General features: G+C 44.0%; 1 protein-coding gene across 3 annotated transcripts in view; it reads right to left on the bottom strand.

The window, feature by feature from the left end:
- Window positions 1-15263, bottom strand: part of LOC147712342 (uncharacterized) — a 144040-nt gene that overhangs the window by 38507 nt on the left and 90270 nt on the right. For all 3 annotated transcript variants that reach the window (XM_086923035.1, XM_086923034.1, XM_086923036.1), the window contains one exon: window positions 10225-10314. In XM_086923035.1, coding sequence (XP_086779161.1) covers window positions 10225-10314 — 90 coding nt within the window. The remainder of the gene's footprint in view (window positions 1-10224; window positions 10315-15263) is intronic.

Genomic DNA, 15263 nt, shown 5'->3' with positions numbered 1-15263 from the left:
AAACTTACCATTCGGACAATTTCTCCGGATACGGCGCAATTGTAGCGATGTGACTGATTATAAGAAGGAATCCTTAATCCTTTCCAGGAACCTCCTTGACAGAGGATATCCAAAAAGCGATGTCTACAAAGCTAGAAAACGGGCTCGGAATAACAACCGAGAAGCTCTACTAGAGAGACAGGAGAGTACACCGATCGAGAACCAACCAATCACTTGTGTCACCACTTTTACCCCACTGTCCAATAGAATCAAACAGACCATTAAACGTCACTGGGGGATCCTTAACACTGGTGACCTGGATATGGAACAACCTAGGTTTGCTTTCAGGAGATCACAGAACCTGAAGGATATTCTGATCAGTACCAGACCAAAGAAGGTCACAAAAGAGACACAACAAACCCTTTGGCATCTACCTCCTGTCAGGGGCCACTACCCATGTGGCTCCTGTGGTGTCTGCAGATATACCTCAACAGTGAAAACCATCAAACTTTCAGAGACCTTCAATTGGGAACTCAGGCAACACACTAATTGCAATACTACACATTGCATTTACTTACTGACTTGCCCATGCAATTTGCAATATATTGGGATTACCACCCGCCCCATTAAAACCCGCATTATTGAACACCGCAGCAATTTTCGCTGTAAAAAAACCAATACAAAAATGTGTAAACACTACGTGGAATGCAATCATAATGAAGAGTCTTTGAAATGGGTCATCTTGGAATCCAGCCCTAATTCCCCAAAAAATGCACTCTTTATGAAGGAGCAGAGATGGGTCCATCGCTTATCCTCTGATAGCCATGGATTGAATGAAGATATTCCCTGGCATTCGCTATAAGTCAACCCTTATCAACTAGCTTACACTGATATTGGCTCCCCTTTAATTTGGTTAGACTTGGATTACATACAACAATGACACTCTCTGTTTATATGACCAGATTCCAGGTACATTCACTAGATCTTGGCTGACACTATTGTGTAAAACAATTGATAACCAACACGAGTGGTAGCTCCAAATCGTGTGGGACGCATCTCCGTGTCAACCGGTTCAGACCCTCGGGAGTTGTGCCACATCACTTTTGGCCCCCTCGAATATGACCGAGTAGTCCATACAGCACACCGCAAGTTTTGTGCCAAATTTTGGACTGTTAATATAGTGCATCACCGGGCATATTATGCGGGCTAAAAATCCAAATAATAATAAAAATATTAAGTATTGACACATGCCTTGGAAGGGCTGCAGTTCTTAAATCTCGCGGTGACTACGCAACCAAACCCCCACTGGTTGTGTTACATTCAGGGTCTCATCAACTTCTCCCCGTTCCATCATGGCCGACCCGTCCACAGAATATACCACGTGACTTTTTAAGAGGTCGGAACTACATTTCAAATTAAGTGTAAGATTAGACACTCCGAGCGGCCGCATATAAATTACGAATGGAACGACATGGGTATTGGTTGAAAATTTTTTTTTGCCCTCTCATTCCCAGACAATCTAGTTATTGAGCCATTTCAAATTAAGTGTACGATTAGACACTCCGAGCGGCCGCATATTAACTACGAATGGAACAACATGGGTATTGGTTGAATTGAATTTTTTGCCCGCTCATTCTCAGACAATCTAGTCATTGAGCCACACATGCTGTAGCTTCCCTAATACACGCTTCACCATTCCATCATGGCCGCTACAGAAACCACTTTTGTCATGTGACCCACACGGAAGGACGCAATCGGCGAGGCTCCACTCTGCCGGTTCCCCTTAAATAACAAACACCGCCAGACCTACCCATCTATCCGAACTCGGCGGAGATGGGTAGGTGCATCCACACGGTCACGGGCTGACTAAGGTAAGATGGGACTACTCTACAAGACTTGGATCCCCCCAGTCTTTGATAGCTAGTACTTTACCTTTTAATTTTCGCCCCGAGATTTAACATTCATTTCGCCTTGCAGCCACACCTGAAGGCTTAACCCCGTTGAACTGGCCCGCCGAGCACTCATGTGGCTCTTAGACCTTGACCGTTAGGTGAGCCATTAGCCTGTATATACTTTGTTTACCTGATCGCATAGATAAATAGGTGGTGTCACTTATATAATTATGGAACGACTTGCCACTGAACAACATAGATGGTGTTTTTAGATAATACTGCTGCTTTTATTCACTGGTTTTTACCATAGTGTTTTACCATCACAAACACAGTGTGAGTGTGTGTGCTTTACACTGCACGTTGTAATCACCTGGCATGTATGGGTTGGGTACATCCCCCAACACCACCCTTAGCATGCCTCACTGTCTTTATATTCTGACGTTGACCCAGCCTGCTCTTTTGATGAGAAATATATTATTAATAATTATCTGTTTTTTTTCTCATTATCTAGGCATAGGACTTTCCACCAAGGTAAAATACACCTACATCACATACATGACACTAGCATGTTGATGAGTTCTTTTTCTTTTCACCTATACAAGGTCCTGATGAATCGCAGGTGACTAACCTAAGTGCGAGAAACATGTTGACCAATTGTTTTCTAAGGCTTCTCTAGGATTACTCTACCTAACGTGGTGACACCTAGCGAGCCCCCCTTTTTTCACTGGTTTTAATTGTAGTAGGGGGACCCCCAGAATAAAGTTGTTTCCGGCATCCCCTGCTGCATTTTAATCACTACACCGAGCCTACCTGTTACTCTGCCCACACACCCGCACTTCACCATAGGGCAGTTGGATAAAAAAGATCTCCGCTAAAGAGCCCCTCCTCGAGGTGAGCCCGTTGGGGATTGCACCGCCCCCCCAACGAGGAGCAACCGCCAATGATGAAGCATGACACCCGTTTGGGTGTGTGAGGCAAATACATCCAACAAAATGGATGCCCAAAGGTGTACTACCCACACCTTCGGTCACGTCAGCTTTTCCTAATCTTTCCCTCCTTTGAGGAACAGTGCAGCACCCCCCTTTTTTGTTGAACTACTTGTACCAGATACGGGCACATGCTGTGACTGGACCTTTCACTTCCTCAAGTGATAATTAGTGTCCGTTGATCTACTGATCACTCTCCCCCTGTTTGATAAATCCCCATGACCATGCCATGTTCTTTTTTGCCACCCAGGCCCGACCTCCAGCCACAACTTAGAGTATTTGGGCCAGCTAAACTCCCCGTGCATATTAAGGAGAAGCCATTTGGCATCCGTCAGGAACTCCAATGTCACAACTCTGGACATCACTCCCGTCACTCTCATCCCAAAAGGTCTGGATAACTGGGAATGTCCAGAGTGTGAATAAAGGTGTCTTCCTGCCCGCAACCTCTCAAGCAATGACAGGTTTTGCCCGTCCCTATCCTTTGGAGCAGCATTCTAGAGTAATAGGACCTGTGTCCGATATGGAGGTAGACCAGTCTAAACCACGCTCTTATTGCAATGACTCTGGGGCACTGCATTCCCTTTCCCCATTCATCATCACCTAGCGCTCCCAGGTCAGCCACCACTTGTCCCTCAGGGTGCCAAGTGTGTCTGGGGTATTATTCATTATCTTCTTGTATGCCAATGAAATGGCCTTATCCAGAATAGGGTCAAGAAGAAGCCTATCCCCCAGGGGCGAGGATTCAGACAACTACTCGTTTCCAGTAATGTGCACCCTGAGGGCATTCACCACCTATAGGTAGTGATACCGCTCCATGTCTGCCAAGTTGTAATCACCCTAGAGTGCCTCAATTGTCAGGAGTACAGACCCTTTCCACAAGTCTACCTGGCAGTCAATGCGCAGGAGCCCCCTGTCATGGTGCCAACCTCCCAAAGCAGATCAATGTCCCACGAGGAGTCTGTTCCATCAATTTCCCAGCCCAACCATGGAATTTCCTGGTCTCCATCAACACTCCTACAACCGTTCGAGTATGGACTGGTAGGGCCTCCCTCCCCCTCGCCTATATGGCAATGCCGGGTTGTTGTATAGCATTTTAGGACCCTAGTGTAATTTTCCCGATTCATGCCCTTATATAGGTATAAATCACCTTGCCCTTATATAGGCATAGAAATCATAACCATATTTAGACATAGCTCATGCAGTCCAAATACGGCATGGCTACTTCCACTAGTTCCGAAAAGCCACAACGATCAATTGGAAAACTCGGCTTCAGCAGTTAGGGACTTCCCCTTGCTTGAATATTGATTTGTCCAAGTACTCATGGAGTTTTCAAAGAACTGAGACTCTTTGATGAAGTTATTATGTCCAACAGTACGTCAAACTCTGCACCTTCAAGGTATAAATATGCCCACCCTTGCCATAGCAAACACACGGTGGTTTAGAGCAGTTCCACTATTTACTTGCCCGACGCATCTTGCTTCGGCAAGTGCCGAGGGAAGCCGACCCTCCAGCAGACGCACTGAAAGAGATGCTGTCTTTTCTCTTTCCGAGAAATCCAGCTCCAGTGTTTCCAAGCTCCCCTTGCTGGGTGTTGGGAAATTGAGTCCGGAGACAGAGAGATACCAGACCTCCTTCATTCTAAACCAAGGTACGGAGCTGATTAGACCCTAAGAGAAATCTTGGATAGATTCTTGGCAAAGAATACTAAACCTATGCTACACCTCACTTCTTCCCTCGTACTAGACTTAGGTTAGGTACATCTGGGTAGGCGTATTTTAGAAGCACCAGTTGAGTAATTTTAGTCTTTATTTATGAATGTATGTATTTTATGGCTTAGAAACCATACCATGCTTTTACAGTATTATTTCATAATACTCTTCTTGCTGTACGCATTATACTTTACAGCCAGTATTACGATTGTAGCAGTTCATTTCCTCTGCATGAGAAAGAAGACTGTTCAATAAATACCTTTTTATTGAAAACGCCTGTCTCTCTATTTCTCTGCACCTCTGATGAAACGAAGCATGCACGATTGACTGAGTAAAATATCTATCTATTGTTTCCACGACTCTGAAGATACGTTTTATCTTGGGGAAACAAAGTTGTCATGTTATGCGGTTGTCAGAAACTAATCCCTTCTGGTTTGTTCGAGAAAGTTTCTAGTGACCTCTGAACTAGCTCGCACTCACAATTAAGTCTAATATATTCGATAGAGACCTAGATGACCTAAGTCCTACGTCAAATCTATAGTATATATTATTCCAATGCGCAGAGCCTATTGGGAATATAGGAACTACACTACAGGGTAGTCTGTGAAGCCCATCACCTCCCTATCCACTGGTATAGCCGTCTCCTGCTGGTCCACCTTCACCCAGTCGTTTATTACTATTAGCTGCAAGACTAAATAGCATTTGAAAATGTTTGGAAAGGCAAGGCCACCATCGTACACCCCCCTTTGTAGCTTGTGAATAGCTATACTGGCACCGCTGCCGACCCACAGAAGCAAATGCAAAAAGAGCAATTGATGGACAGTACAGAGATCTGGGCCTAAATTAGGGGTGGGCGGAATTTGCATAATCGCGTTACGCAAATCTCCGCGAAACTGTAAAAATCTCAGCGAACACGCAGAAATTTGGCGAACACACGGAATTGCTTGTTTGCGATGCTTTTTTGCTGTTCCCAATCGCTGTTAATGTGCTCGGGGGAAATACCTCGCAAACACGCATTTGGGAACGCGAATAAGCGCAGAAATTTTTGGCAATTTCGCGTTCTCCGCGGAACGCGAAATTACCCAAATTCCGCGAGCGGAATGGAATTTACTGCCCAGGTCTAGCCTAAATCCATCGTTTTTTGCTCACCATGCCATTCCAGTTTGAACCCAGCCATATGCAAATCAGTCTTGCCCCTGTGCCCAATGGGAACAGACCAGCCCTAACTGCGAGGCCAAGTCCTCCGTGGACTGGAAAAAAGCATCCTAGGACCGGTTTCGGTGAAACCCCGAAACCGGTCCTAGGATGCTTGTTTCCAGTCCAGGGAGGACCTGGCCTTGCAGTCCGGCTGGACTGTTCCCATTGGGCACAGGGTCAAGACTGATTTGCATATGGCTGGGTCTAAACTGGGTTGCGTGGTGAGCAAAAGAATGATGGATTTAACCCAGATCTCTTGACTGGGAGTGAATGTTTTGATTTGTTCTGCATTCTGTCCAGCAATTGTGTGTCTTTTGCTTTCTGGCCCTAAGTGCGCCGGTTATGCACAGACGTGGGTCCCGGGCTCACTGTGCCACTGGAATCAAGCTATCCTGGCTGATGAGGGATGAAACCCTGAAACCAGTCCTAGGATGCCTGTTTCCGGTCCAGGGAGGACCTGGCTTGGCAGTTCGGGCTGAACTGTTCACATGAGGCACAGGGTCAAGACTGATTTCCATATGGCCAGGTCAAAACTGGGGTGGCATGGTGAGCAAAAGAATGATGGATTTAACCAAGATTTCTTGACTGGGGGTGAATGTTTTGATTTGTTCTGCATTCCGGCAATCAGTTGTGTGTCTTTTGCTTTCTCGTCCTAAGTGTGCCGATTATGCCCAGATGTGGGTCCTGGGCTCTCTGTGCCACTGGAATCAAGCTATCCTGGCTGATGAGGGCTGAAACCCCGAAACTGGTCCTAGGATGCTTGTTTCCGGTCCAAGGAGGACCTGGCCTTGCAGTTCGGGCTGGACTGTTCCCATTGGGCACAGGGTCAAGACTGATTTGCATATGGCTGGGTCTAAACTGGGGTGGCATGATGAGCAAAAGAATGATGGATTTAATCCAGATCTCTTGACTGGGGGTGAATGTTTTGATTTGTTCTGCATTCCATCCATCAATTGTGTGTCTTTTGCTTTCTCGCCTTAAGTGCGCCGGTTACGCCCAGACGTGGGGCTCACTGTGCCACTGAAATCAAGCTATCCTGGCTGATGAGGGGTGAAACCCCGAAACCAGTCCTAGGATGCTTGTTTACGGTCCAGGGAGGAGCTTGCGTGGCAGTTTGGGCTGAACTGTTCCCATGAGGCACAGGGTCAAGACTTATTTCATATGGCCAGGTCTAAGCTGGGGTGGCATGGTGAGCAAAAGAATGATGGATTTAACCCAGATCTCTTGACAGGGGGTGAATGTTTTGATTTGTTCTGCAGTCCGTCCAACAATTGTGTGTCTTTTGCTGTCCCACAGAAGCAAGCGGACTACGTCATGTATTTTGAAAAAAAAGGTACGAGATATCGGAAATAGGGTATTTTGGAGCACGTATAAAAATTGGGGCAATGCCATCATCTTGTGTAGAGTAGCATTGCCCATTAAGAGCAACAACAGGGATCTCCAGTGACCCACATCACAGCGAAACTGGTCAAAAAGCTTGTATAGGTTCCCCTGCAGAACCTCCACGGCATTCCCATGACATATATCCCCAGGTATTTGAAACCCTCTATTCCTAAGGGTATTTTACCCCTCAGTGATAGGATGGGCACACCTCCACTAGTGGGTAAATGCAGGATTTATCCCAGTTGATGAGGTCGCCAGGGTTATCTCCGAAAATGCAGAAGATGTGTAGCACCCTATCCAAGTACAATGTTGGCTGCGGAGGTACAGCTACACGTCATCCCCGTATAACGAGATACGCTCCTCCCAGTCTCCGCTGCTGCTCACCCCCATATCAGAGGGTCCTAGCAAAGCCCGAAAGCCAGTAGCTCCAGCGCAAGCTTGCACTGGTTCCGTATACAAGAGCTGAACACAAGCACAGTACTTAGGGCTGAAATGTAGGAGGTCAAGGTCCGGAAACAGATAATTCTATTTTTTGCTAACGAATGCTTTCCACTGTGTATAATTCTATATTATAGTATTTTAATATTTCTTCACTACATTATTTACATTTTTTATCATCTGATTTTATGACAAGGTTTACACGATTTGCTTACTATGTCAGTTTTTTATAGTTCATTATATCAGGGTTTACCAATAAGTACAATATATATTTTCCTGATATTATTGGTTATATTTTTAAATGTTACGGAGACCTAGCTTCACTCCATAAATGTGATTTAAATGTTATAAAATGTCATCCCAATACAATTACTGTACTGAAAAGTTCATGTTTCCCAGAAAAACATTGAATTTGCTGAGCCATCTTTATGGATGGTATTGGAGCAGCTAGGCTTCAATTAGTTTTTCTTTGATCCAGATTGTTTCCTTCTCACTGCACTATGGTCAGTGTTCAAGGTTCACATTGGACCTTACTGAACTGCAACATATTTCAAGATTGCTGCTGCGCGTCCTTCTAGGAAGTATCACTCAGATGGACGGTTCTCTGTCAGCATTTCTGACAGCTGGGACCACTTTTGATGCTCATCTAACAATTACACAACACCTGGGTATCTACAGGCTTGCTTACGGTCATTCTCTTTATCTGGGAAGTCCTGTGTACTTCACCCAAAGTCTACAAGTCATTCAAAACGCCATAGCCCACTTCACTCGTAGGCTCCCCCTCAATCCTCTTTCTCACTCCGTCTTAAAAAACGACATTTTGCATAGACAAACAATCAATATTCAAATCAGTTGGATTCCTTCATAAAACTATCAATGATGAAGGGCCTATCTATTTTAGCACTAATTTATTCCATATCTTCCTCCACACATCCTGCCCTCTTTTCCCAGGCATTTCTAGAGGACTGAGCGTTTCCATCATTGTCTGTCTGGTCGTCGCTCCCTGTCCTACCTCGCCACTACCGTTCAGAAATCAAAACCACTCCCCACTATGTGGGTTTTCGCTCAGTTCTCTAGTCTACCTCAGGAAGTATTCTTTTCAGCTCAGGGAGGCTTGTTTTGTGGGTAGAAGTACTCACTTCTGAAATGTATTAATATAACATCTTGTAACACTTGCAGGAAGATTCATCATTGAAAAATCGGCTCGCAAAGGGCCAGATTCTCAGAATCTGGCCCTTTGCGAGTGCAATTTTTGCATTTGGGATTCATCATCCCAAATGCAAAAATCGGTAATTGCAAATTCGCTAAATTGCGAGGAATTACATTTAAGGAATCTCTATTTGAGATTCCTTAAATGCAATTAATTAACCATTTTTAAATTGCGAAATCGCAATTTTGGGCCGCTATTTACCGCGAGGTCAAACCTCGTGGTAAATAGCGAAAACTTAGAAAAATGCTTTTAAATGCATTTTTTTAAGTTGCATGTTGCACACACACATGTCCTTTGGACATGTGTGTGTGCACAACACCAGTGTAGATTACATTTCAGGGGTGCTACAGGACACCCCTAGCCCCCTTGAAATCGCTTCCTTATTTGCGATTAGCAATTTGCTAATCGCAAATAAGAAATGTGTAGGAATCGCAATTTATTTAGCGATTCCTACATGAATCCCGTTTTGCAAGTCCTTAATAGCGATTCCTTAATAATCGCTATTAAGGACTCGCAAAACGGGACTTTGATGAATCTAGGGGTTAATTTCCAAAATTTCTTAAGATATCTAGGGGCTGAGAGGGACGTTACCCAATTCTCCTGTTCCTCTCTTTTCCTCCTTAATGTATAGCTCTTTCGCTTCTTTTTCTCTTCTTTGCTGCGCTGCCAGAGCTTTGACATCTAAACACTTCACTGCTGCTCCACCTCTCATCTTCACTCATGCTTGGTTAAACGTATCTGCACTGATGCTTTATACAGCCCCTGTGCTCAGTGTAAGCTGCAAAAAGGAGTCTCCGCTCAGAGGAAAGTTGCTTTTCTGGATCTGCTAATTTTCAATATGCCCTGGTAGCAGTAACAGACTATTTTATATACTGCTGTCAAGCAACGGAGGCACTGTTATGGCTGCCACGCACCACCTTTCTTGGGCTGTTAAAGAGAAGACAGCTTTTGCAAAGAAGTGCATGGTTGTATCACTAATGGCATGTAATAAAGTATTGCAAGTGACTAATGACATCATTTTCCTATTACAGGCACACGTACGTCAGAACACAGCTGTACAAGGAAATAAAACAACAGCGCTTTTCAGGCAAGATTACTTCTCCCACATGTTGTACATTTAACACATCAGCAATGGCATGTGTTCGCAGTCTCGTAGGAAAGGGTGGAATGTAAAGCATCAGAGAGAACTTTCGCTCAATCAATGTGATTCATGAGGCTCTTTAAAAAACTTTGTAATGCTTGCTTGATGTTAAGATATTCATATTAAGAAGACAAGGACATCATCTGTGCTCAGTGATCAGCCCTTCCACCCACGCCAAGAGCTATATTTCAATTATGGGTCGTGAAAGACCAACATACTGCATGAGAATTCCTCTTTGAGAATCAGCCCGATTTTTCTCATTCCAAGCATCTAAGCACTATTTACTGACCTTTGCAATTAATGATGTTTTCAATTATCATGTTTTCCTGATAGTAGTCATCTTCCTCCTCTTTTATGCGTAATGATATAACTTCACGTCCTGTAAGAAAAACATTTCAGTTTAAGATACAGACATATATCTATACCTGACAATCTAAGGAAAATAATAGAATACAGCATGGATACCTTAGAGGAAATAAACACAATTAGCGTGTGGTTCTTAATCAGTGGTATCCAGCGTGGATTCACAAGGTCTGGATCTCGCCCTCATTTTCAGGATGCCTGGGCGTACGATCGCTCTATCCCTAAATTCTTGTCTTAACCTTTTCTGCGCCTCTCATATCTGGAATTGTTTTCCTGTTGTGCCTCCCAGTTACAATAAAGCCCAATGTGGTGAGAGATCCTTCACCGTTTTAAGACCTAATATATGGGGCTTTTCGGCAAGTTTCTGACTACACACTCCTGTGGAAAAAACTTAAAACATACTTATTTTACATACTTATTTTACTAGGTTTTTGAGTCTCTTCATCTGTGTTTTTATGGTGATGTTGTTTCTAGCACCATTATGCCCTTTGGAAATAGTTTGTGCATTATAAATAAATAAACAGACGGCGTGGTCTGGCTCCTGATGGTATGGCGGCGCTCCAGTGAGGCACCACGAATGAACTTCTCAACGGGTCACTCTACCTGACACCACCCCATAGACTAGGGGATGGACCGGATAACTAAATGAGAGGGAGTATAGACTGCTTGTGCGCCACTCGAGATGGGGGTGTTGCAACAGGTATTGCATGTTCCTGTGGGCCCCTGAAGTACCACGCTGCTGAACCATGCCCACAGCAAGCATGGCAGACTACCAGAGCACTGGGAATATGAGGCCAGCCAGACTCAGAGAATGACCACTTGGGCTGACGACATAGTAGTTCCAGACATATCTACACACTGCTCCCGCCTCAACACCATCTGGACGGTAAGCTCCCCGGAAGCAGCAGATGTCCGCAGGGGCTACAAACGGAGGACCCCGGGCCTTCCTAAAATGTGGGTTACCAGAACTAAGACTCTTGGGCACAGGTATTGTGCACCACGACCCCCTGGGGTGGAAAAGCTTTGGCATGACAGGAGACCTAGGGCCACATTGTCCTGATTACCACTGGGGAACTTGAAGTAACGGAACCAACGGTTCCCCCTTTTGTGGGCGACAGGGACACAGCCGTCCTAGCACGACCCTGCATGGTGGTTCAGACGAAAAGAAACAAGACACCCCTTACACGGGGCTGCCCCAGTGAGAGACATACAGGGTTCTCATGCCCCATGGGGGGAGGGGGGCAGGACTAGTGCGGCTTCTCAAGGGGAGACACTGACCTCTATGACTGGACACAATCCTTCAAAATGTGCAACCAAAAGAATCTGGATGCATCCCTGGGACGGGCACACCTTAGGTTCCTTAAATGAACAGACTCCTCTTCAAGTTTTATGTTCAAACCATAGTTTCAAAATTTATTGCGTGATTTTTCTTCAATTCTTCAAGGTATTTTTTAGAAACAATGCTTGTTGGAATTCTTATTCATTCCATGATTCATTCGGTTTACAAGCAAATCACATATGTGTCAAAATGCTCCAATTCATTTCGGACAGCTTGGCCCTTCATCCGGGAGCTCTACAACAAAAGGATATAGCGTAAACATATTGAAAAAATTTACCCACTATTAGATAATCAGTTTATCCACATGTATTTACACATAGCATGCTGTGAGGTTGAGTGATATCCCGTGTGCTCAAAAGTGCATAAAACCGGCGGGTGAATGCAACAATAAGACAAATTTTTAATGCTCAAAAAACTTGTGAGCTTACATGTTTGTAGCGAGTAAACAGCTTCGGGGTCTAGTTGAAAAGAATGTACAGCATCCGGGTTAGGTATATCATGCTGTGAGAATATAAACACGAGACAATAACAGAAAGATACGCTGCGCATTTCCGACTTACTAATGCTGCTGCATGTGGTCCCGCGAAGTTAATAGGTATGTTCACGGCGGTCAAGTCCAACCGAGGGACGTCTCGTTGGTAGAGCGTTGAGCGTGTCAATAAAGAGCACGCATCGCCATAAAAAAGAGCGGACTAACGCGAGTGCAGCGCTCGCAAGAAACGTAAAAAACGGACTAAAAAATTGAAAGGTGCCAGCCATATTGAACGAGACAGAATAACGTGTAACAAGTTAAACATGTTAAAAGTGTATGAAAAAGCATAAAAGTCATGAATCAGTGCACGAAAAGTGACGCAAAGTGATCACGGGAATGTAATGAGTAACATGTCATAAACAAATAACAGTACGGTTCAATATATTAGACTGTCAGCACAAAAGGGGACAAGCATCAAAAGAACCTATACAGGCATCATTAAATGTAACATGAAAATTCAATGCGATCATTAAGCCCGAAAGGCTTCATAGAATGCAGCTTAAAATCCAAGCAATTTCCCTCTGCGTGTTTATTATTGTCTCTTCCCTCACGTTTAATTACGGTTTCAAGAATCAAAAATTTTAATTGTGAGATGTGATGTTTCATTTCATTAAAGTGTACAGCAATGGCAGATTTTACGTTCATTGTCCTAATGTTAGATTTGTGTTCATTTATCATTGATCCGAACTTTTATTTTCCTTTCCGTCTTCCCGATGTATACTTTGCCACAAGGGCATTTAACCATATAAATTACGTTGATTGTGTCGCACGTAGCATTGGTTCGGAGTTTGATATTGAAACCCTTCATAGGGTGCGTTACTGTGTTTCCTTTCATAACATTGTTGCAGTTATTGCAGTTCATACAAGGCCTGGTGCCTTTATATTCACAAGGCCCAGGAGTTTCTTTAGCCAGTACTTCTCTGATATTATGATTTCTTGTGTATGCAAAAATGGGTGGGTCTTTGAACAACACATTGAAATCCGGCTCCATGCTAAGAATTGGCCAATATTTCAGTATGATCTTTTTATAAGCTGAGCTCAACGTTGAGAACTTTGAAACTAAAACCATCCTGGTATTTTCAGGTTTAATGGCCCTCTTCAGTAGCTCATCTCTTGGGATCAAAGATGCTTGAGTTTCTGCTTGTTCAATGGTAGTTTCTTGGTAACCTCTGGCTTTAAATCTTTCACCCATTTCCTTAATCCGAAATGTGGCTTGAGTTTCATTAAACGTGATCCTTTTAGCACGCAACATTTGTGAGAATGGTAGATGTCGCTTAAGTGATGCTTGATGAAAACTTGAAAAATGCAGAGTATTGTTTCTGTCAGTTTTTTTGCGGTATAGGTCAGTTTCAATACCAGCAGGCGTCAGCATAATTTGTACATCAAGGAAGGTGATTAATTTGTCATCAATCTCCCAAGTAAACTAAATTCTGTCGTCAATTCCATTAAGAGCTGTTAGAGCCTTTTGTAACTTTTCTCTTGTGTTGCTCCATAATATGAATATATCGTTGATATACCGTACTAGGAGTTTAACGTTATTGGTCCAGTTCGGGTCTGAGAAGATGTTCGTATCCTCGTATTGTTTCATATATATGTTTGCGTACGTTGGTGCTGCGCAGTTCCCCATGGAGGTACCAGACAGTTGGAGATACCATTCATTCTTATACATAAAGTTGCTTTGATAAAGGGTGAAAAACCCTAGCTCCATTAAGAATTTTTGCATCGCTGGTTTAATATCAGTGTTTAGTATGGCCATTTCCATCGCTTCAATGCCGCCGGCATGAGGGATGGAGGAGTATAATGACCTCACATCCGCCGTACACATGATAAGATGGTTGTTTTCATTGATGGTGACAGATGATAATTTGAGCAAAAAATCCGTTGTGTCCTTGATGTAACTGGTCATCCTCTTGACAGTGGGCTGTAAGTACTTATCCAGAAACTTTCCTACAGGTTCATGCAAGGATCCCCTGGTCGACACAATGGGTCTAAACGGCGGGTCCTCCAGGTTTTTATGAATTTTAGGCATCATATATATTAATGGGCTTCTGGGATGTTCCTGTAGTAAGTATTTTTTGGTTCTGTCATTGATGGTTCCATCATCACATGCTTTGTTTAGTATATTGGCAAGTATGTCTTTGAATTTAGATGTCGGATTCACTTCCAGTTTCATGTATGTTTGTTCATCCATGATGCGTTCCATAATTTTTTTTTCATACATCTCTGCATTTAAGATAACAAGTGCACCTCCTTTATCAGCCTTCACACACTTAATATTTTTATTATTAGGTATTTTCTTAAGGGTATCCAGATCTTTTTGTGTAATGTTCCTCTTTGTTTGTTTCTTATAGTTGAGTTTAGTAAGATCTTGTTTCACTAACTTTTCAAAGAGATCAATGCATTTATGACTACTGGGAGCTTAATACGTGCTATGTAGTCTCAGGCCCATAAGTTGGTCAGATCTGTGTTGAGTTGTTGGTGGTAAAACATTATCAAAAAAATGCCTAAGCCCAAGATTACCACTGGGGAACTTGAAGTAAAGGAACCAACGGTTCCCCCTTTTGTGGGCGACAGGGGCACAGCCGTCCTAGCACGACCCTGCATGGTGGTTCAGACGAAAAGAAACCAGACACCCCTTACACTGGGCTGCCCCAGTGAGAGACATACTGGGTTCTCATGCCCCATAGGGGGGTGGGGACAGGACTAGTGCGGCTTCTCAAGCGGAGACACTGACCTCTATGACTGGACACAATCCTTGCCACATCCTCCAGCTGCCGAAGGGAACATGTTGCCTACCAGCCCAGGGGCACAGTCCAATGGACATGTTAAAGGCCACGTAGCTTCAGCTCCCGCTAATCCTTGACTATGTCAAAGCCGACAAGCCAACTCTTATCACGGAACCAGTCATTGTTAACCACATCCGTGCGGGTAAGATTTACCGCCGGTGCTGAGCCCTAACGAAAACGGGCGTGGTCATGACGGAATGGTTCCGTCATGAGCACAGCTCAACCGATGCTCATGACGGAACCGTTCCGTCATGAGCATCGAAGGGGTTAAACGAGTCAGAACAGCCATAGACAAGGAAGTTCCAGCG

Source organism: Lissotriton vulgaris, chromosome 5 (genome assembly GCF_964263255.1).
Source record: "Lissotriton vulgaris chromosome 5, aLisVul1.2, whole genome shotgun sequence".
NCBI lineage: Eukaryota > Metazoa > Chordata > Amphibia > Caudata > Salamandridae > Lissotriton > Lissotriton vulgaris.
Note: the sequence above shows the minus strand (reverse complement) of the source record. Positions and strands in the feature narration are given on the sequence as shown.